The sequence below is a fragment of the Antedon mediterranea genome, chromosome 6, assembly GCF_964355755.1.
Source record: "Antedon mediterranea chromosome 6, ecAntMedi1.1, whole genome shotgun sequence".
In the NCBI taxonomy this organism is placed as follows: Eukaryota; Metazoa; Echinodermata; class Crinoidea; order Comatulida; family Antedonidae; genus Antedon; species Antedon mediterranea.
The window spans coordinates 9,020,455-9,045,497 of NC_092675.1; the positions used below are offsets into that span (position 1 = coordinate 9,020,455).

The window sequence follows — 25,043 nt, forward strand, 5'->3', positions numbered from 1 at the left end:
ATCCGTTTTCGTTATCGTATTCGTATGGTTGCGAAACCTCCCTATTGGCATTTGGTGAATGATGATAGGTTAATATCAACTCGGCGTTGCCACGTTGATATATAACCTTTAATCATTCACCTCCATTGTACCATTACACTCATATACATTCATTATTTGTATACTATAGAGACATTAGGCCTATATGGCAAACGTTGCTGTACCATCTATAAATCATAGTAGTTCCGTATGGATTGGAAGTAAAAGTGACTGTAAACAACTTGAGCGGTTACAATTACAAATGGCAATTGGATTTTTTCTTAAAGCACGTCGTAACGCTCCCACTACTGCTTTTTATGGAGACCTTTGAGTGATACAAAAACATATATAGAATAAATTACCTTGATAGACTTTTAAAGATGGAAGAGAATCGTTGGCCAAAAATGCTGTTCGGATATATCAGAAAACCTCAATGATATCGTATTTAAAATACCAATTTGTGTCAAATATGTATTAGAAGAATGTAATGTTATTGAGAATATTTTCTCTGAAAAAAGTGTTTGGTAACGTGACTTGTTTTATTGCGCAATAACCATGTGCCTATGCGTTTATTGATATGGGTGTAATGGAATAAAAGGAGTATTACATTCCCTTTCCGATGATACCATGGATGACAAGTGATTACTGTGGAAATGAAATTCAAAATGGCGGCTGAAGGGGTGGTCGAAAAAATGCCACTTTACTTTTTTCAATTCAGCAACTCAAGAATAACAAAGTTGGCCAATGGAACAAATATCGAGCTAGTTTTCCTTACATATGACTGTAGGCCTACTAAATAACCTACTTGCAAAAACAGAAAATGCCAGCCACTTTGGATTTTGAGAAGACTCAAGTGGATCGTGTGTGTGTGTGTGTGTGTTTCATTGGATTCCTCATGTCTTAAAACATAATATATACATTAAAATTATCTATATTGGTGTTACCTACTCGGAAAGTTATGAGGAAAACAGGAAATGGCGACTATTTTAAGTACCATCTTGAATTGCGGAAAACTTCCAAAGGAGGATTCACATCACAGGCGTAGATCCTGGGGGAGACGGAGGAGGAATCCCCTCCCCCTCCACCCCCCCCCCCCCCATATTTTTTAGTTTCAACAAAATCATAAAAAATTGTTGAAATTAAATGGAAAGTAAGACATCTATGACACGCATGACGTATCACATGTAATTTCAGAAAATACAGTAGGCCTACCCAGGGAGTTTTTCAACTCCCTGGCCTACCTAAGAAGAATAGATTTTGCGTAAATATAACTCGTGACGCATCATCAGGACCAGTGCCTAAAAAGTGTACGTAACCCAAAATAATTGTATTTTTCCGGGTGGAATATTTATTTATTGAAACGACCTCTAAATTACTCAAAGAGCCGAGCTTCCCGACCGGGAAAAAAAGGTTTAAACCTATTTAGTGCTTTTGGACTGTTATTAAATATGTTAACTGTTTATCTTTTTTTAGAATGGCTCATATTTTGAAATCTTTATCATGTGACCATTTAAAAAAAAATGTATATCACTTTGGGCTGTGTCTTTTTAGCTAGATTGTATATCTGATAAATAAAATAAAAAACATCTGAAGTCATCTGATAAAATGTTTTGCCACACAGTTTACTTGTCATAAATGTTGATATTTTCTTCAATAGTTTTTCTTCATTCAAGACTCATTGTATTCTTTTTTTAAATAATCGTGCTCAATAGGCTTTTTTTTACTATTGACTTATTCATTTAAGTTTGCTTCATATAGAGTATTTATTGTATCTGTTTTATGTTTCATACCTTTAAGTGGCAACTTTCGTTGCTGTTGGTTTTGAAGAAATAAAATAAAAATAAAAAAATAATTATTGTTAAATGCCTCTCTATTTTGCATACAATAGATAGTGATTTTTACTAGCTATTGTAATTTTAACTCAACTGATGAAAGAAAATGCTTATTTGTAACAAACAAAATAAAAGGTGAACAATTATGAAATATTGTGGAAACTAATAGATCAACAATTATTGGATAAAAAATAAAATTAATGCATGATCCATATCTTTAAAGATGAGTGCATTTATATACAAGTGGGTGACAACAAAACCAGCCACCTGAATTTCTGAAATATACATTATTTATATTCAAAATACTTATGTGCTATTTACTAAATGAAAGACATATTTTACTGAAAACATATACATCGCCTAATAATTATTTTAAAATATTCAAAAGTAACTAGTATACAATATGTATTATCTTAGAAAATATACGGTTATACAAACTACTGTACTATGAACTAACAGTTTTTTTTTATATTATTTGCTTGGTGTCCATAATATTCAAACTTTTGTAAAAGTAAAATGTGTATTTCACAAAGTATTGTTTAACTGTCCAGAAGCATTACCTTCGTCATCACATGATTAGCTATGTCCAATCTATTTCTCTTTATTTATCAAATTTACTGCAAGTATGTCATTAATATGACCATGATCCACTATGTCCAGTAATGCATATTTCTATTAATCTTCAATAAGTTTGCTAGTCTGTGTGGCAGAGGTATGATGATCTTCAGATAGCACATTATCCGGTGGCAGTTCACCTCGCAATTCTTCATCCTGAACTTCGCTGCTTGTATGATCTTCATATACCACATCGTGTATATCCATTCCACTTTCCCATTCGTCATCTAGTAGTTTGCTACTTTGCATTTGTACATCCACATTGACAACTTTCTTTTTACATATGAAATCCTTGATACAAGAACCATACCAAACAAATGCTATCAACATTATAATCACAAATACAGAACCAATAATGATCTGCATTACCTGGTGGGTATTGATTGATAAGAAAACATAGACACAATAGGTGTCTCGTTTATTGTAGTATGCATTGCATTCTATGCAATCAGTACTCTCAATTCCAAAGCAACTCTGACATGAATGATGACAGGGGATACAACTGTTCCTAAGAGTTCCATTCACTGTAGGTTTCACCAATAGATAGTAACCGTTGGCACACTCTCTTGGACCTATGTGGTCCTCAAGAGGATGAGATGTAGTACCATAGAATACAAGTAAAAATTGTGTCAGTTTACCTATAAAGAGAAAAACAAATATGCATATAAATGTATTGATAGCAATATACATTCAAATATTAGTATTACAGTTACTTTATTGTTACTGAATGTTGCAAAAAGCCTTAAAGAAATATTTATATGTATCATCACAAACCAAATATTTTCTTTTACCAAACATTATTAGAAATGAATCACCATTGCAATAACCAAATTACTGTTATAGTCACAGACCAACAAAGTATGATTATAGCACTAGGGCATTACATACTATATAGTGCATTACAGGCTGAGGTGGCAGGGATGGTTACTGTAAGTCAAATTGTTCATTAATTTTAAAAAAACATGGCCCTGCATTTTCAAGATAAGTAGCGTAGCCATAGACACCATAGTGGCTGCATGGACAATGAAAATCATGTAATTTCATTGTGAAAAACCATCTGGGTACTCTATAAAAATGAATAACTGTATACATTATTTACATATTATAATATTATTATATCTTAAATTTGTAGACATATTGTATGTCAGGTGGAAATGCACCACAACAATACTCAATTGATAACTTAATACTACCAAGACTATTCTCACAAATTAGTTTCCATATTCCATCAATCCTCCTCCGCATCAATTTTTAGAAATCATTAAATAGAAAATTCACAGATTTTATCTGCTACATTTCAAGATTAAATCAATCATTCATATTTCCATATTATACACAATTAATTGAACAAACTTTTTGAAAGTATGACCACAATCTGATGACTACGATCCGTAAACAAATACATAAAAATAAAAACCAACCTCGTAGTGTAATAATCCAAAGTAGGCCAACAAATATGTGTGTGTATGTATTTTTTTTGGGGTCAGATTTATAATAAAATAATTGGTTCAAAACTTGCTTGTACAAAAATATTTATTTTCAATATGCATACAAAATTTTCCTAACACTCTTACTGCAACGTAAAGAAACAAACACCTACAATTATTTTTATTTAGTACTGCACCAGGAACACATATTTAAAATATTTATTATATACTTTACTTAATGTGGGTTAGATTGGGAAAAATTCACTACATATTAAGTATTAATTAATAATCTTTAAATTAATTTTATAAAAAGTTGACCCTTATCAAATAATTAAGATCAGAATGATTACAACTTAGTTATAGTTATGCAAATATAACTATTGAGTAATTCCTTCAAAATACCCCCACCTTTCAAAAACAAATCTGCTATATATTCAATCCTGTTTTTGACTTTTTACTTCTATGAAACAAAAACTTTGACAAAGAAATACAAAATTAAGAAATGCGCTGTACGGCAAAGAAAACTCTGAGGCACATATCCATCGTTGCTCAAGCATTTATTAAACAAATGAGTTTCATTATACGGCAACACAACCAAAGTATTCTTATCACAATTTCGGTTGCCGACTCTAGCCAGAAGTGGGTCCAGTTGGGTTCCATACAGAATCAAAGAATATTCCAGAAGAGAACCTAGTGATAAGATAAGGAAAACAACAAAGCTGGCTAACAAAAACACCGATTTCCATCAAATACATTCATGGTTAAGATATATTTGACGTGGCAATATATGTACGGTCAGGCATCCAGCACAATCATGTTAGTCAAATTGGCAGTGAGTAGTAAGCACATAGCAGCAATGTAAAAGACTTCTTACACTCACCTGAATTAGCTTTATCTCCAACATTCTTAACCTCTAATGTCCAGATTCCACGTGGATCCTCTCCCCAGTTATGTGTTGTCATAAAGTCCCAGTTATTAAATCCTTTATTCGAATAGTCTTTATTTCGTTTTGTTAAAATATTTGATTTTGTTCCCATAGGAGAGGTTAAGAAAATAACAAGATCTCCTCGGTGATTGAAATTGAGAGATATTCTAGCTTGTACATGTTCCAAGTAAATAATTGAATTGTCTGCATTTGCACAAGCTGTAGTATTATAATGTATAAGTAATGACCCTGTCGACGGAATTGTTCTGAAAAAAATCCACATGCATCCAATTAAATAAAAATAATTAAATCAAGATCCGATACTCTATAAAAAAAACCCGAGATTTATATGTAGGTTCGGATGGGATACTTCTTGTTATAGACCAAACAGCCAATTTTATCATTTTCATTGTAATTCTAGTAGGTTGATGTTTTATAGCGTTAAACAGGCCTCTTATTACTTGCTGTTTAAATTTAGACTATAATTCTATTTCACCTAGTTTTTAAATGCTACCTGCTTTTTAATAAATAAACCATCTGACAATGTAACTATAATTAAAAAGCTGCTTATTGAAAATGTTAATGTATTAACACATATATATTAAGATATTGCTACCTTGAATTTGTTAGCACTGCATCTGTGCATACATGTTGCTCAGGAACGATGTTCCATTGTTCAGCCATAGTTACCATTGCCCCAGCATTCATCAACCCAAAACCATAGGCATGACTCACTAAATCAGAATATGGTATATAAAATATGCATACAGGTGCTTTCATTATTATTTATTCATAAAAATAAACATATGTATTTACAGTATGAATAAGAGAAATTATGAAATGGGGAGGACTAGGCCAATACTAGATTAACTGAAACAACTAGGTTAATTTTGTTTTCACAATTCCACTTCTTTAGTTTCTACCATTACTTATAATTTAAGTACTTTTTTGGTCATTATTAATGCCTATTGGTCTCGACAAATTTGAATAAGTGGTACTATAAGATTGTTGCCACTAGGATAATCACAATCGGCTTGAGATTTTTGTTTGATTGCACAAAAATTTGTAAAAGCTGAATGCGCATTAGAACTATTATCACCATTAGATATCACTTTTCCATTAGATAGAACTAATACCAAACAGCACTTGATGCGCAACCAATCAAATGGAAAGGACACACTTCAGGTGTATTCACTTTGTTTACAGCAGCAGTTTTTAATTTAAAGGATAAACAAATATGAAGTACCAAACAACAGTGGAAATAAAATAATTCTCTGAGTGAACTGAACTTTTATTGTATCTCTTTTAAATCGAGTCGGGTTGGTGAACATCAGTCCAAAATACGCAGAATTTTTTCCAAAATACGTCAAGTTGAGGGTGCTATACTAATCCAAAATACGCGAGTCTTTCCAAAATACGTCGACTTGAGGGCGCTATTCATTTTCCAAAATACGCGAATTGTCCAAAATACGTCAAGTTGAGGGCGCTATAAATTATCCCAAATACATGAATTGTCCAAAATACGTCAAATTGAGGGCGCTATTTATTTCCAAAATACGCGATTTGTCCAAAATACGCGATTTGTCCAAAATACGTCAATTTGCAATTTGTGACCGCTAGTAATTTTCCAAAATACGTCAACTTGAGGGCGGCAAACTTTTTTCCAAAATACGAGAGCCTTTCCAAATGTATCATATTGAGAGTGTTAGGTAAAATTACAGTTTAATGTATTAAAAAAAAGTTTCTTGGAATAAAACAAACAAGTACATTTTAGTTATAAATGAAAGTGTTAGAAGGCAGCATTTTTTGTAAATAAAATGTCATAGAGTAGCCAATTATTATTTTTCAATGTAATCATTTATTACTGAATAAAAACAAATATGTGCCAACATCAGTCAATAGACAGTGCCTATAATATACATTAATAATGTCTGAACGATGTACGATTGCATTGCCAGACATAGCTAGTTTAAATGCGGCATAAACCGGCTACAAAACCAGCATGTACGTATATAGTATTTAAGTATAGTCATAGGTATGTGTTATATATTTGGTGATCTACAAAATCGATATTTTTCCCGAGCTCGACAGACAAACATCGCTTTCAATTTAATGTACAGTACTATGGTCTAATAAGTTACCTAATCATAAATCTAACATAATAATTATTTCATATAATAATTAATATATAATAATAAAAAGCATATGGTATTGTGATTAAAATAATATCAATAATTAATTGGTTAGAAGAAGTAAAGGAGTTATTTAAATTGCGTATTTTGGAAAATGAATAGCGCTCTCAAGTTGACGTATTTTGGAAAATTACAAGAGGTTCCAAATTGACGTATTTTGGACAAATCGCGTATTTTGGAAAATGACTAGCGCCCTCAACTCGACGTATTTTGGACAATTCGCGTATTTTGAAAAATGAATAGCGCCCTCAAGTCGACGTATTTTGGAAAGACTCGCGTATTTTGGATTAGTATAGCGCCCTCAACTTGACGTATTTTGGAAAAAATTCTGCATATTTTGGACTGAATTTCACCAACCCTATTGTTTAAATCAGAGGCACAGTCTCAATGAGATGTGCAACAAGTTTACAGTGAAAAAAATACACACACACTTATATATATACAACAACAAAAAAAATTAGACATACTGTAAGAACAAATTACAAAAAGTTTGTAAACTGAGAAAGATTAAAAACTAAGAAATTATATATATCATTTCGTTTGTTCCATGCCATGGTCAGAAATATTTTACAATGTTTGTCGAAAATATTACTTGATAATTTGTATTCATCATGGGTCAATTGAGATGGATTTCAAGGTCATCGAAGAGAAAGTGGTATTTAAGAGCTAGTAGTAAACAATTCCCAGAACATGAATAGATTATTGTTGTTTAGTTCATCTTTAAGGTTCATGAGTATTGGTTGTGTTGTAATTATTTCAAATGTTGATGTGGTCCGTCATCACCAATTACTTAATTTATAATACTGAATACTGAATACTGACTTTATTTGTCCATCATCATCATCATAAAATAACAACAGAAATTCTTCTTGAAGATTGACAATTATTAGTACAATAATAAATAGATATACAATATACACACACATAATTGCACAAAAAATATAAGTTATGAAACACGGTGTAAAAATGACTAGGTATTAAAATTGAATAGGATAATGAAACTATTATAATTTGTTATTCTACGTACCTTGATACCCTGCCCCATTTGTAGTCCAGTCATTTTCAATCAAGCCTTCAGCTTGTGATGTCATTACAATGATATGCTGTAGATCTCTCCATGTCAGTTTAGAGCTAAAAAGTAAATAATGTGCAAAAACCCTTGTAGTGGACACAACGAGAATTACAAATAGGCACAGCCAGGAAAAACATTTGTTCACAAAGTCTATTGTGTGGTTGTAGGAAATACTGAATGGCGAGAATTTTTAAGAGATATTAGGCTGTACATGCTTATGCCTTTTCTAGGCCTAATGAGAAACAATCATGCATGTTTAGTTGTAAATAATAGAAAGCTTTCAATTTGTGACTATACCTATAGAAACAAGTTAGGTCATGCTAATAGACACGTTTCGCGCTCGCGAGGTCACGGTCAGTTTGACCTTTTAGTGGGTATACAATGGTAAACAAACACAGCGAGAGGTATGTTAAAGCATGGGAGAACTGAGAGATGATCATCTTAAAAAGCAATCGTCAAAACTAGCCTTTTGATGGAATGGCATGGTAAGGATGTTATTTATTTTCTAAACTTATGTTTTATATTCACTGTAGAATTATTTGGGCATTTGGTTCGGAATCATCGACTTTATTTATGTATTGTCATTTTTGGTTTGACACATATATATTACAGTGCATTTAATACATGTTAACTGTTGATTTTATTTACAAATGTTGCGTAAATATATTAATTATTATCTTTCATTCTTCTTCATGCTCCTATTGCATTTTCCATGTATTATGTGATGTTCTTCGGCGCTTAAACAGACACCCAAGCCTCCTAGGCCTAGTAGACGAAGTACCGCATCAGGCAACGCCACCGGGCGGGCGGAGAGCCTCGAGCACATCGTGGACGTACCTTTCCTTGAAAATTTCCAAGATTTTGCGCCACTATCCTTCGGAGCCGACGCAAACCACTCAGCAAGTGTTTGAAAATTAAAAACAGGAATATTATTCAGTGATTTTGTGTAGTTAAATTCACGATTTATCCAACATATGCAACATTTATGATGCACTTTGCAACAAAAGCACTCGGCAGTCGCCATTTTGCTATGCTTCAACACGCACTAGGCGAGAGGTGTTTGGTTTGTTTACAAATCTATACCCACTATTTCTGATTTGTCGCGAGCGCGAAACGTGTCTATTGTGCGTATGCAGGGAAGTTGAGCCATGCATTCTCACTCTATTCCTAGCCTCAACACAGCAGATTTGGTGCAGGTAGGTCCTAGTTTGTCACACCTAATGATTTGTAGATCACTTACTTTGCTTCTAATGCCAGAGCACAAATAGCTGCCGCCAGAGGCGCAGAGGCTGATGTTCCACTGTGCTGCTCTGTGCATTTCTTATTCAAATCTGTTGTAATCTGTAATCAAGTTGAAAACCTATTTAGAGTTCAACAGTCAACATTTTCAAAATCATAAAGGAGAAGGCATTGAAGGTAAATAATATGCTGAAAACTTTTAAATTATGAATAAGAAATAAACAAAAATGATAGGCCAGGTAGTAGAATGTATGAATAGTACATACAATAATTATTAAGGAACGTTACAACTGATTGCAACACTGAAGAACATAATGGGCAATGACTGTATCCACAATAACTATTAAAGTATTTGCATTTACAAAATAAAATCAGTGTAGATACATACTACTTCTCTTTCTGCACCGCTTCCACTACTATAGGTTGTTGCTAGTGTGGATGCACATCTTTCTGAATACCAAGGCACTTGTCCTGATTCAGACACGCTGCTTATTGATAGAGTGTGCACTGTGTTCGTATAACCATCGCAGTTACAACTATCTTGAAAACGCCCACCATTACCGGATGCCCATACAAAGATTGAACCAAGGCCATTTCTTCCCTAAAATGTAGGGTTTTTTTCAGAAAAAAAAATAAGGAGGTGAATGAATAGATTTTTGCATGTTTGGTAAATTATTTTTATTTTGCCTTTATTAGTATGAAAAAAACAGAAATTAGGGGACAGCCTGCATCCAACAAAAAATGTACCTTTTTAATACCATCTTCAAAGGCTTTCTTTGCAAGTGGTCCTGGGCCATCAACAGTTTTGCCATCGTCATCTGGTCCCCAACTTGAGCTATAAATATCAACATGCTGAGGAGCGTGGCTTAAAGATTTTGCTTCGACTAGATCTGTCACATCACCATCTAGCATACGAACACCTGACCAAATAGGATACACATACATTTAAACAGGCCAGAAAATTAGTATTATTAACATAGTTACCAACACGGTCCAGCATTTCAAAGTGATTTTTAATGAATCACGCATTTTGACGAAACACATGCGTGACCACATATTTGTCACACATTTAGCAGAAGTATATGCATGATCATTTTTTATCACTATTGAGAGGAAAATGCATTCAAATTAATTAAAACAGTTACGTGAGTATTCATTTTTTAGGTTAATAAACACCATCCATATAAAAAAAGCCTAATATCATTGATGAATTACAATTCATTTTTTCGTGGTCAATCACCGCGATGAAGGATGACCGATAGCAGGCATGCGTTAGTCACGATCGCAATTACTAAATGTAAAATTATACGGTGGACTGACACGACACAGTGATATGCGATGTTGTGTGCACGCATTTATACAGTAAAATACCTCAATTACTCTTTAATTAATTTATCTAGATAATCAATTGTCTATTTTTACTCGGGGTACCCGAGTCTAGGACTTACTCATTTTCTCCTCCACCATCTGGACACTATTGAGTAAAAAGTGCGATTTTTAAAGTACTACTCCTCCATTATTAGTTGTAGTATTGAGCTGGGATTTGGCATGAATATACTACAGGGACATGTTCTCAAAGCTATAGAGCCGGATTTTTAATTTTTTGTTAATTAATTTGTTTAATTAAGAAGCCACAATGTGTGACACACACCACAGCGTTATGTAGTTATATGGTTATATGCGGCTTCTTGGCGTAGTGGTTATCACGTTTGCTTAACACGCAGAAGGTACCTGGTTCGAGCCCGGACGAAACCTTTTTTTTTTAAACTTTATGGTGAAAAGTACTGTATACGCAATATGATAATTATACACAGTATATCTTATTTTTATTATTTTTTTAAATACTTATTTTGTGTAATCGGTAATTATCACTTTTACACATGTTTATTTTTCTTTGTGCTTATTACCATATTTATTTGTAATTTAAATGCATTAAAAAACATTCTGTAACCCACATTTTTAGTGTAAGTGGGTTTCGTAGTGTAGTGATTGTCAAGTCTGCTTAACACGCAGAAGGTTATCACGTTTACTTAAAAACACGCAGAAGGTACCTGGTTCGAGCCCGGGCGAAACCTTTTTTTTTTAACTTTATGGTGAAAAGTAGTGTATAAGATAAGATAAGATAACTTTTATTGATCCTCAAAAAGGAAATTCATTGCTCATCATAATAACAAAGAACACACAATAAAAACAAATATAGCATAAAACCATTCTTATAAAAAACATCTAAAAAATTACAAGATAAAATTATCTTCTTGACTTCCTGTTGTACTAGATGATACCGGAGGGAATAAAGGATTTAGCAAATCGATTTGTTTTCACACTGAGGAGCCTCAATCTACCACTTGGATTAAGTTGGTCTATGATTACTTTGTGGAGAGGATGAGAGGCATCCGACTCAATGCGTTCGAAATCTTTCTGGAGGTGTTCTAGGTGCACATCGGTAAAGGAAGGCAGTTCCAGACCAATCATTTTACCCGACGGATGAAAGTTTCAAGGCGTCCTTTACGCAATATGATAATTATACACAGTATATCTTATTTTTATTATTTTTTTAAATATTTATTTTGTGTAATCGGTAAATACTCCTCCCTTTCGTTGTAGTATTGAGCTCGGATTTAGCATGAATATACTACAGAGACATGTCCTCAAAGCTATAGAGCCGGATTTTTTAATTTCATACCGGATGCAGCCATATCACGTCTCGAAGATGGTACCGTATAGCCGTTTTTGGTAGCGCGGTTATTGATGTGTATGTTACGTTACATCCGGTCTTATGACGTCATTACAGCTTCTTTCGCTGTACCCCGAGTATTGCACATTCGTGCTTGTTTTAAATTATCCCTTTACTATATTTATATATATTATATATTTTTATCTTTATAGTATATTTCATTTAACATTCTTACTTGTATTTAATTTGTGGTAAACAAATAAAACAAACAAATCCAATTAATGTTGGGACATATCCATATAAATATGATTTGAAGATCACTGTGTTACCATGAAAAATGAATATACTGTAGCTGTATTTAGACCTCACCTCCTATTGCTGCATTATATGCAGCCCCTACACTACACAAACCATTATTTGCAATGGCAGCCACCTCACCAGCACATCGTGTACCATGCCTACAAATAAAATTATGAAAAGGTAATAATTGAAAATCCAAATTTATTTTAAAGAGTTATGGGCAAATTATAGATTATTAATTCTGAATAATTTAATAATCCTATTTTATTCAAATGTAAATATACATCATAAGGTGGTTACATATTATAGTAATATTAGTGAGCTTTCGCAATGGGACAGTAGACGATATTATTAATCTGTGCATGCGTATAAGCCCAATATACTCCTTTCCATTCTTGTCGGACTGTCTTTGATCGATTTAATGTTCGGCCCGATGAATGATCCAATGAACTAAAACATCATATTTTATGTATATTATATAGTATATGTAGACTACGAATTCTCTTTGTTTCTTCTTGATTCATAAACAAAATAAGGATGCTTGTATGCCTCTTTAAAAATTTTGATTAAATGTCATGCTAACAAGAATTAGTCTGACAAATGCAGAAACTTTTCAAACACGCCCATGAAGCATGCATGCTCTGTTAATTACCGTCCCCTTTGTTAACCGTCCTGATGCAAAAGCTCCCTATTACGACAAATACATAATATAAATAAAAGCAACTGATTTATCCAGATGAGTGCAAGAAAGAATACATTCATGCCAACCTGTTTAGATCATTTTTTGTTTTTCGTGGATCTGGAAAATTATCACCATCATTCAAATCCGTACTTGCTTTTGGATCCTTTGAAATGTGTGCAAATTTAAAGGAAAGAATGAAATAAATACCCATCATGAAGTTTATCCCAAGACCTTAGCCTATCTAGCTATATAAAAAGTGCATAGAGGCACACCTTTGTGAGTTCCCTATTTTGCATGTGTAAGATCTTGTACATCATGACCTATACATACATATAGGTCCATGATCATACCATAGAACTGTGCTGTGGGTGTCTAAAAAACTTGTATCTCAGATATCTTAATCTTCATAATATGAAAACTAATGGCCTAGCATTATTTTTTAATTGAATTGACACTTGGAAGAAAGATTGGAATGTTCCATTCATCACCAAGCAATACACAACGTATATTAAATCTTTTATTAAATAGATAATAGCAAATTGTTGGAGACATTCTCATTTTCGAGATTTGTCGTGGACAGCTCTTGTCTCTCCTCAGTGCTCCCTTTTGTATGTTTCACTGAAAGGGATATATAAAATTAGTATCTTTTTTATTACTGTTTTATTAGGATGATAAAATCAGTACCGAAAGTATGAACCAACTTTATATACCATAGAGTAAAAATTTTAGAAGTACAAATTTTGCCCTTATTACGTAAATTCATATATAGAAACATCTGCAACTAAAAAAATTGAATCTAGAAAACATATTAAGTAGTGTATATGTGAGATCCAAGTATTCTAAACACCTCAAGATTTGTTTAATGACATCAGTAGTGAAGCTAATGAAAGCAAATGATTACAAATGATTACAAAGACATTATTCTTGTTTTCATAAATTACTGTTTTTAGTTAATAATCTGCTGAAATTTGAAATTATACTTTATTGTGCTGTGTGCTGTAATGTTACTGTTAGTGCTTTGATAACCAATTACGTTGTACAGTATATTATTACCTTATCTTTATATTGAATTAATGTTATAAAACGTTAATAAAGAAACCCAAATAAAAAAGTGTATGAAATTGAAAAGTGTTGAATGATGTCCGACCTGTTTTCATTGGATGGATTGTAGCGAGGGGTTGGGTCCAAATCACCATCATTAACATCTTTGCTTGCTACTGGGTCCTATACACATAATAGAACACAAATAAACATCCAAATAAAACATGCAAACTTTTTAAGATGTATTGTCCCCTGAAAATAACAAAGTATCATAATGAGCGCATAAATTATGCAAAAGCTCGGCCAGCAACAGTTTATCAGGCCTCGAATTTTACCGCGGCCACCGCGGCCAGTGCCGTCGGTGCCCTCCCAGTTGGCCTCAATGCCCTCGAAAATGAATAGCACCCACGGCCACTACTGGCCTGCCCTTTTTTTGCGTTGGCCGCGAGTGCCCTTCCCGAGTTTTACCACAATAAAAACAACTGAATTAGATAGAAAATAATGTCAAGAAGATTTGTTTACACGACTCGGACGAGACGCAAAACTATCGCCTGTCTTCGTTGCAAGGGGATTTCCCTAAACGCATTTATTAATACACAAACACTGAAACAGTAAACAAAACATCGAACATTTTGTAACCAAAACAATATCATCCCGGCCGCCGTGCGTGGTAAATCATGATATAGATAGTACATTAAAATACAGGGGTGTACACTTTTAATAATCAAGCTAATAACGTTCCTCGATCGGAGGTTACTGAAAGTATTAAAGTCGCACCACCCCACCTCAATAATCGAGCTAGCCGCCTTCGATTACACGCACTCCTAGCTAGCCTAGCCTATCCTCCCGCCGCCGATCCGGTCGAACACACGCAATTCAATTCATTGGGAAAACAATTCTATTTGACGCACACGCACCCTCTGATAAGAAATTTCACACACGACGTCCGTACGTCGTACGCGAAGGATCGGATCGTTGGAAAAACAATTCCTTTTGACGTACACGCACCCTCTGAAAAGAAAATACCATGTGCGTTCCTGCATGGTGTAGTCCATTATACGTGTAAAATTAGGGGTGTTTACTTTTAGCACCAAAGTTAAACCTGCACCTCAACCCGAAGATCGTTGGAAGTACTGTATATCATATTTATATTTTATCGCACCCACCTCAATAATCCAGCAGACAGATCATCGAAAAATCTTGTTTAACAACGTCGTACACTAAATTACCAAACGCGGTTTTACCGAACTCAAGGAAATGGTATAGTCCACAATACACGTGCAGAAGGCCGGCTAAACAGAGAGAGAGAAAGGGGTCGGTGTCCGTTTTTTGTGTTTTGAACTCTTATAAATATGGATTATACTAACAAAAAAGCTTCAGAAATTGAAACTCGGAAAATAACTATAATTTATATTCTACTACATAATGTCATTGGCTTGATTTTACCGTGGTTAACACTCTGTGTATGAATAGTTGTAGGTAAGGCCTACAAACAAATTGTTTTTGTATCATGTTTTCTCCGTCGGCTGCTAGGCTGAGGCTTGCTGTTGTTCCTTGGTTGGCTTCACGTGCCTTTTTATCGAATTATTTGAAACTAAACGAAACATTCAACACAGGACGGTAAACTATAAACGCTGAACATCGTACCTATTTATTATTTATATGGATCGTAAATACACGTAATATTTATATGAAATACAAAAAGATGTATTGTAGACAGTCCTACTACTACTACGCAATCTGATGAATGGGGGGAAATCCCAAAACATTTTGCGCGTAGAATTTTTTTTTTTTTTTTTTTTAAATTCCACCCTCAACCGGAAACAAGCTATTTTTTAATTTTGGCCTAGTTATTACAATGTTTTTTAATTTTGGCCTTGGTGCCCCTTCGATTTAAAACAAATGGCCTTGGTGCCCTCCCATTTGGCCTTGGTGCCCCTAAAATCAATGAAAACCTGAGGCCAAATGGCCTTGCCCCTAAAATCCCCAAATTCGAGGCCTGCAGTTTTGAATATCAAACCTTATGATATTAACAATTTAAACTGTCCATTTGGAAGAAACAAAATACATTAAATAAAAATTAGAAAAATTTTCCTTCAGCAATGACTACGCTGGATAGAACAAATAAATATTACTGGCTATCCCTGCAGGACTACACTTAACACTAGTTAATGGTTAATATTCAGGATTAGTTTGTTAATTTTTGGAGGACAATATACCTTTCATTGCGATCATTCATTTCTGTTACCAGAATTGATCTTTTCATTCCATCTCAGATCACCCAATGAGTTCAATCCTACCTCCTTCAATTTTGGTGAAATTTGGTGTATGGATAATTTATCAAAGTCAAAATTGTTCAACTTCATCGGACTAGCGGTTTCTAGATATCATGATTTAAATTTTTCGCAAAATAGCTGTATTTTGGGAAATACTGGTCTGATATTGAAAACCAAGATATTTTTGTAAAAAGAAGATCTTAAGGAATCTAAATATAGATTGTGTTTTATTTTTCTGCAATTATCATTGGAAGAAAAAAGAAATCCCCCCCCCCCTCCCAACTTTTTTGATTTTATTTTTGGTTGTTGGTGAAATGTATATCCAGTAATATAGCTACAGAATTTGGTGGCTGCGCCATTTTTTGAAAACAGTTAATTTAAAATGTTGGCATTTGTTGGGTGAACTGAGATTGAATGACCAATATTTAACAGCTATTTCCCATAAATAATTATATAACAAACATTGAAACAAAGCAAAATCTTGAATACAAATAATAAAATATTTCAAAGGAAACAGGAACTTTACACTGTACTGCAAAAATAATACAAACATTATGGATTATAATGACATATTTATGATGCAAAGTACAAAAATAATAAATATATTTTACGTACAAATACTAGTCGTTTCAACTAATTAATGCCACTGTACTTGTACTACACACACGTACATATCTTATTTATGAGTTTCACTAAAACAATACTGTACTGTAGCAGTCACATACAATTGAGTACAGAACATTAATAATAAAGTACAAAGAGTAAAGAACCATTGCAAAAATTATCAAAGCCTGTTCACAAACCAAATTAAGCAAAAGTATATCTAAAATTGGAAAGGAAAGACATCACAACTCTTGTTTTGTAAGCATGCTGATGATACAGTATTATGTGGTATTGTCAAAAATCTTTATTGACATGCGTTTTATGGCTTGTGTATGTATTGTACATGTTTTTACTAAGATGTACAGTAGTACAGTAGTAGTGATCAATGTAAAATTTTTGTAAGATTTGTATTTAATTTGATGAAAATATTAAAGACGTAATATTCACCAAAAACATGATGAAGGAAAAAAAACAATCAAAAATGTTGGTATAGTGAATGATTATTGTGTGACATTAAAAAAATGTATAAAAAATATTTTTCTGGGGTGACAATATATCTTTAAAGATTGAAATACAGTAATTATGAATTAATAAATGAATATATTAATATCATAACATCTAAAGTTAAACAAATATTGGCATTTAAATTTTATTTCTGTATAATTTACAAAACATATTGTAACTAGAAGTAGAACAATTCAAATTGAAAAATTTAGACTACTAGTAAACATCAAAACATGGTAAATTAAATTGCCTGTGATCACTGGCAGTATTTTGTATAAAAGATATATATGATAATAAACTAAGTTAATTCATTCAAATTATTTGTTAAATGGCTATGATAACAACATTCTATTCATTATGCAAACCACTTAAATTGTTTATATATTAAATGATATACTGTAAGCCTTTGTAATGCTTAAGAATGAGAAAGTTACCAGCTGCAGGTGAAGTAATATATTAAAGTACAGTAGTTAAATAATTCAATTTGTATTGCAAATAAAATTATGTAAATTACTAATACAATCATTCAATTGTTAATAATATTTTATTATCATTAAAAATTAATAGAAAAAAACAATAATGAAAAGGTCAATTTTGGATTAAAAATGTGAAGATTTTGTGGACTAGTAAGGTTCCATAAATTTTACATAATAAGCTACTACTACTATAGTGTACAGTACCTAAATTCTTCGATTTTTATGTGTCAATTTCCACTACAAATTCTTTCTTACTATTCAAATCCATTCTTAAAAACACATTTGGCCAGCCAAGGGTTTTGGAGAGTTGTGTACAGTACAACAGGAATGTAAATACAAAAAATATAGGGTGTGTCAAATATCGGAGGGGTGAGTGGCTATGGAGATATGAAGTGGAGAGACCAAGAAGCCTACTGATCACTTGAATATAGAATAAATGTAATATTATTGCCACAAGAATTTAGTATCTCAGGATTTAGGTAAAATTTTAAACCATTTTTCTTTTGAGACTCATAAAAAACTGTCTACAGATGACGATGTAATAACATGATATTTTTCTGATTACAATCATTATTGTCTAGAGGGACATAAAAATAAAGCAGATGTGATATATTTCAAACCATGAAAGCTAGTTCGAAATATGTATACCTTATATACAGGGCTAGACTGTTAACGAGATATTGTGAGAAGACAATCCCATTTTATCATACATTATATTATGTAATAAATTTGGTTTGTAATTTATGTAAAACCAAAATGGTTTAAACTGTTTTTTTTTAAATTCACACATGTTATTTAAATGTATCAAATTAACACAAACCCATACAAATAAAAACAAAATGTATAGTATTTTGAGTAAAAACGAAATTTTAAGATACCATGGTAAATTAGCGAAAATTACTCACGCCATTGCAATATTCTATTTCAACGGCCATCGGAAGCCTCTATATTCACGACGTCACATATACACACGATAATATCGAGAGCGTGTATGCCGCCCGATAGTCAGAGTGAATGATCGACGGCCTGGAAAGATACGCGAAGCGTTGACACTAATACTAATTTATTCAATATCTAATGTTGTTGAAATATAGGTCCCTAAAATGTACTTCGTTTGTTCTAAAACCCGAATTTAGAAGGCCTAACTCCCAAACCTTTACTAGGCCGCCTAACTAGGCCCCCAATCCAGCGCGCGGAGTCAATCAACCACCCACATCATGCGGCGAGGCTCCGTTTCATGTGCATCCAAGGACCAAAGCGATATCAACAACTTGCTGTGCTCATTGTCAAGCCAAAGTAAAATATGAATAAAATTCGTTTTCGAACCGCCTGATTCGTGACAAATAAATTATCATCTCATATTACTAATTTAATTCTGCTAAACTAAAAACTAAAGAAACTAACACATTTTAGCAGTATAAAATACGAACGATATACAAAATACACGAACGGAAAATATGGATACGCATCATTGCGCACAGAGCTGTATCCCGGACAACGTTGCCAGGCCAACTTCGGTATTGCCAGAAAAAAACTTTTGATTTTAAGATTTTAAAGCGTCATTTACTCGCTGAATAACCGTTTATATGGTAATCATTTTATCTAACAAAATTCTAAATACGTTTCTGCAAATGTACAAGCATTTTTTAGAAAATACTCCATAGATTTCAAGAGTTATAGCCAAAAAACTGCAAATTGTCCATTGGAGGGATAGGAATATATTCGCAAAGTGATGTCACCCGCGAATTTTTTTGATTTTCAAATGGGGCTTTCCCCAAAAGGGCCAATTTATATTTTGTAACAATATACATTCTAGCAACACCTAATAGCCCCCAAAACATCATTCTAAAATGAAAAAAATTGAAAATCCATTTCAGGTCCATTTTAAGGAAATTAACTGAATTTGTCCACTAACACACACATTGAATATATCTACTGTAGGCCTACAAATTACGGATCTGTATACAGTCCATATACCATGCAGGATTTCCTCCATGCCTATATACAAATGTGTTGTGCAGGAATATCGCAGATAATGCATTTTGCAATTCTAAATCTATTATCCCACGAACTAATAACAAGGTCCAACTCAAATTTGTAATATATAATAATATAATATATTGTGCCATATATAAAAAAAACATTTATGAAACATAACTTTTTATTTGATATAAATAATACTTACATAATTACTTTGCAAGTCAGGATGTACACGTTCTATACCATCATCTAGGATAGTGACCACAACACCACTGCCAGTGTAACCTTTGTTCCAAGCCTGTACAACATTCATATCTAGGCCGTTCCGATGCTGACAAAATAATAAAACAACAAATATGAACTAAATACAAAGTAGAATGTTTTTGCCAGATAATTGTGTGTATTAGTGAACATTTAGTCTGTGACAAGGCCTTCCACATTTCCTACAATTTGCAAAATGCAGAATCATGTCGTCTGCAATCAGATGAAAGCTGCTTCACAATATTTAAAGATGTATTGTCCCCCAAAACATGAAAAATGAAGATTAATTAAATCAGATTTTGAATAGGTTATTTTGTAGTTTTAATAAAGTGATTCACTTCCGTAGAAAAAAATAATGTTTTCACTTATAAAATAACATGATAAATGGTTAAATTCACCCAAAAATCCATTGACTGGCAGCCAATTTGACCATTTTTTGCTTTAAATTCCATTTTTTCAGGTAAATACATTTTTTTTCAATCCAATTTTTGGTCGAATTCAATAACTATTATGTGACATTAAAATGGTATATTAAAAAAAAAAATACATCTTTAAAAGAAATGTTACATATGAATTGACATAAACCCTCACTAAACAAACAATACTGTAACTTTATCAAACTCATTTAGTTCCACAGTTATTGAATATGCTTACAACATTTAAAGTTCATCAGCTGTTAGGATTTAGAACAATGCATTACTGTTGAGTATAAATTAATGCACCATTTAGAAAAGATGAGAAAGGATTGCATGTTTGTATGTATGATGATCAACATAAATTTACTACTAAAACGTGTAGTATATTTGCTCACACTTAACACTGTTTCCAGTTAGAAACTGCCACCGCCAGCGTTTTTAGCCCAATTCGATGTTTTTATTCAAGCTGATTGAAACTATGTATGTGATCTGATTTATATGTAATTTAGACTAAAATAATCATTAAGATTTTAGCTTTACAATGGTACCAAGAACGATTTTCAAATCGCAATATGTAAATCATAATAGTAAAATAAAAGTAACCCACTTTTTTAGTTTTTCGTAATTTTGCGCAAGAAAGTCGAGATATTCGCGATTTTGTGCAAGACATCCCAATATGAAAATATTGCCCGGGTGAGATCAACAAAGACAAAGTTACTTACACGGCACCGATAGGCCTATAAAAACAAGTTATCACTATCGAAAAATGTATTACATTTTATAAATCATAAATCTTACATCAATGTTTTGCCAAAATCCACATAGTACAGACACCAGGCCTAGTTAACCAGGCCTAAAATTGGTCCGGAACCGTTTTACGACTAGGCCTAGGTAGGCTAGCCTAGTACTAATAGCCTAACTAGTAAACTGATGAAATCATTTCTAAACAAGTTTGTTGCGTGAAACTCGGTCACTCACAGTAAAACACCAAAACAATTAGGGTATACATACAATAATAAAATTAAAGACTATATATTGAAAATAACTCCATTATTTTTTATTCAGATAACAAACAAACATGCCACTCCACAAAAACCTTTGTAATGCTTCGGCGGCATAGCTAGCGCGCGACCGATACACAATGCGCCAAGCCATCGCTCTACGCGCTACTGTGATGCGCGGTGTATGTTATTTCGACAGGTACCATTTTGACAGTCGTAACCCGATTAGTTACCTCAAATAGTGAAATATTGACGGTCAGACCGAATATAGTGTCCATATTTATAGTATGTACCAATAATTAACCTATCTTCCGGATTTCGTAAAAAAACGCGAAACACGAAAATCTTCGTCAAGTCAAGTGTTCCCACACTAGTGACTGAAGGAGTTCAATATTATTATGATATGTTATTGTTGTCAAGTAGTTGTGTTTGTTTCTATTGTAAACAAGGAGATCATCACATTATTATTTTATAATTGAATAGCTAATAATGATGATATTACTTACTAAGTACCACAGCTTAGGCCACTTTGGGTCATTGAATGCAGGCTCTGTTGAATGATCTCGTTTCTTGCGAATTAACACCTGTTGTTGCTCTATCCATTTTACCTGGAAGATACACCACAATAACAACAACTGTAGACACTGTATAATGATCATAAGACAAAAATACTGTACACACTATTTAGAACCTTTCAACTTTTCAGGATGCAATACAGTAACTTGTATGTACAGTGGGTTGACAGGACTGACAAATAGGTAAAACATGTTGGTTATTGTAAAAACTACTGAATATGGGTAGTATTACCTGAGGGTCTTGAGTTAATTTTGTCACATGATGATCGTTGCTTCTCTGTGGTGATCTACGTTCACGTGGCCGACTGTCAATGAATTTGAAATGACTCTCAATAATCTGAAAAAAAAAAAAAACTTAAAGAAATATGGTATCTTATTAAAGCTTCTGGTTGCTAAGGATATGGTAAATGATATTGACATCACTGTGTTTTCATACAAAGTTTTGCCCCACACTTAAATGTGTAGAACAGATATTCAATCAGGTTTTGAACGGTTAAAAATACTTGCGTACATTTTCACAGTATTCAAACACATACAGTAATTACATTCTATGCTATCTCATACATATACAGTAGTTATCTCCATTTGTAGGCCCTCCGTGGGGGGGGGGGGGGATGTCTGTCATTTGTGAATTTGGTATGAGGACGTCAATGGACATCCAATGGTGGTGAAGTTGGGTGGTACTGTATCTCTCTCGTCTATCTGGTACCGTTTTTTTAAGCACCTTTCGGGGTCCTCCGGTCTATACGCAGCTGGAGGTTCCCAGCAGACTCCTATTTTCAATTACTTGAGGTAACCCTCTATACACAGACATTGGTACCTACTGTAGCTCGTCTAACCAAATGTTTCTGGGTGCCTGTCTATGGCTAGTTGGTGTAATGTTAGTGATGTGGTTAAGGAGCTGGGGGTTGTGGTTTCCATTTCCCAATTGCTTTACAACAATTTTTATTTACCATTGTTTTGAGGACAAGGGTAACTGTATTTCAGCTTACTCAACATTTGCTTAGATTTAAGGATGTTTTTTTTTTTGTTAGTTCTGATTTACCATACTATACTGTACCTTTTTTCAGAAGACGTCACAAAAACCCTGACACTAATATGATGCCGCTGCGTCTGACTACTGTACGAATGCTTTCTGTGCTACGAACCAGTACACGTTTTTTTAACATTCCAAAAAAATGGTGGTGCTTCCCGATGACAATCCACCACAAACATGTGTACTACTAATTTCATTACAAATTTGAATATTTTTAATTCGTGTTCATTCAGTCAAATTTGTGAATGTGGGAAAGGGGCATTAGGTCCCCTCTAATCTTCTGACTGCCAATGGGTAAGATTCAATATTTAGAGCCTCAACAATGAAAAGTAAATACTTAATTAATATTATTTATACAGTACTTACCTCTCCTTGATTTATAAAACCATGTCTTTCAGCAACAGTATTGGCTACTTCATCACCTCCATGTATAAGAACAGCGTATTCATTTAGATAAAATTCTGATCCACAAATGCAAATTTCAAGTAGTAAAAGTAGTTCAAGAAAAAGGTAGTCCATCTTAAGTTTATCTGTTAATGTTAAAACACTTACAATTATCAATTAAATGAAAACAAAATGTTTTAGATTTTCTGATGATTCTGTTTTTTCTTCTAAGTAGACCGTCGTAGGGCTACTGTACATACAATACAAATGCACCAGTTCATGAAATTGATTTTGCTATACGTTTAGAAACCTTTTTAGGCCTAGGCCTAGCTAGGCACTACTGTGTGAAGTACTAGGCCTAGGCTAGATAGGCTAGTAGAGTAGGCTACATGGACGGATGCACCATCCAAACATTTAAAATTGTTTAATAAACTTTGTCATGTTTTTTATTTTTTTATCTTTATTATATTATATTACTTTTGTTTGAGAGTTTAATAATAGTCTGTCAAGGTTCATTCATTATTGCTACAAAGAAAGTCAAAGCCTACTACTACTAAGCTAGCTAGACAGGCCTGGGCCCTCTACTATAGGCCACCTAGACCTATACCTAGGCCTAGCCTAGTCCTATTTAAGCTAGTAGGCTGCTAGGCCTTCTATTCTAGGCTAGGCCTAGCCTAGGCCTATCCAAGCAAGACGGAAGTAGTTAGGCCTAGGCCTACCTACTCTTACAGTCTCAGTCATCCTAGCAAATAATTTGATAGTAATAGAGTATAAAACCTTTTAAATAAAAACACTAGGCCCTAGGCCTTAGGCCCAGTGACACGGCAATCAAAGAATATATATCTCTTTGCGGTAATCAAAGAATATATGTAGAGTAATCAGCATACGCCCCAAAATACGCTTGTTTGTCACAAGCCAGCCACTTTTTTACTGAGAGAGAGGCCGGGGAGAGGATCGAGGAGAGAGAGGAGAGGTGTATTATTAACGCCGTGGTTAGGATTCCGGCACCGGAACTCAACTGCCCACCGTTAGGGAATCCGACACGCTATTGCGCATGCTCATAGCTCTGGGAAGTGAATTATAGCAAAGAACTTATAACACAAGAATCTCCTGTTCGTCCGAAGCGCGTAACAATTTCGAAAGGCATTGTGGGATAGAATAGAGCTATGGGTGGTGGCGCCATTGTGAGCCATGGAGTAGGGCGCCCGCATCAAATTAGAAAGTCAAAATCATAGAGGGGTTCTGCTAATGCTCTAGGGGGTATAGAGTAATTGACTGAGGAGTAGGGCGCCCGCATCAAATTAGAAAGTCAAAATCATAGAGGGGATCTGCTATTACTCTAGGGGGGATAGAGTAATTGACTTCCTAGTTTGGAGGGGGCGCTGCTCCATGCTGTGAAATGGCGTCGCCCAGTTTGACCTTTTAACCCTGTACTTCCGATACTGTGTTTTGAATGCAAATTGAAGAACAGGAGATTCTTGTGTTATAAGTTCTTTGATTATAGCTTGCACTTA

The 25,043-nt window shown here is 33.7% G+C and overlaps 1 protein-coding gene across 3 annotated transcripts; it reads right to left on the reverse strand.

The window, feature by feature from the left end:
• Nucleotides 1-1,624: 1,624 nt before the first annotated feature.
• On the reverse strand, nt 1,625-24,475 carry LOC140052401 (furin-1-like). 3 transcript variants are annotated; one of them, XM_072098009.1, is made up of 14 exons: nt 24,307-24,475; nt 23,512-23,675; nt 22,342-22,446; nt 22,041-22,142; nt 20,062-20,187; nt 13,063-13,139; nt 12,364-12,452; nt 10,068-10,240; nt 9,709-9,921; nt 9,322-9,422; nt 8,037-8,140; nt 5,434-5,551; nt 4,773-5,083; nt 1,625-3,103 (listed from the first exon to the last, which is right to left on the reverse strand). In XM_072098009.1, the coding sequence occupies exons 2-14, from the start codon at nt 23,662-23,664 to the stop codon at nt 2,526-2,528; spliced, it is 2,250 nt and encodes a 749-aa protein (XP_071954110.1). In that variant the 5' UTR covers nt 23,665-23,675; nt 24,307-24,475; the 3' UTR covers nt 1,625-2,525. The 3 variants fall into 3 exon arrangements, with proteins under 3 accessions (XP_071954110.1, XP_071954109.1, XP_071954112.1); XM_072098008.1 differs by lacking the exon at nt 13,063-13,139 and adding an exon at nt 14,124-14,200; XM_072098011.1 differs by lacking the exons at nt 1,625-3,103; nt 13,063-13,139 and adding exons at nt 3,997-4,582; nt 14,124-14,200.
• Between the last annotated feature and the right edge of the window lie 568 nt (nt 24,476-25,043).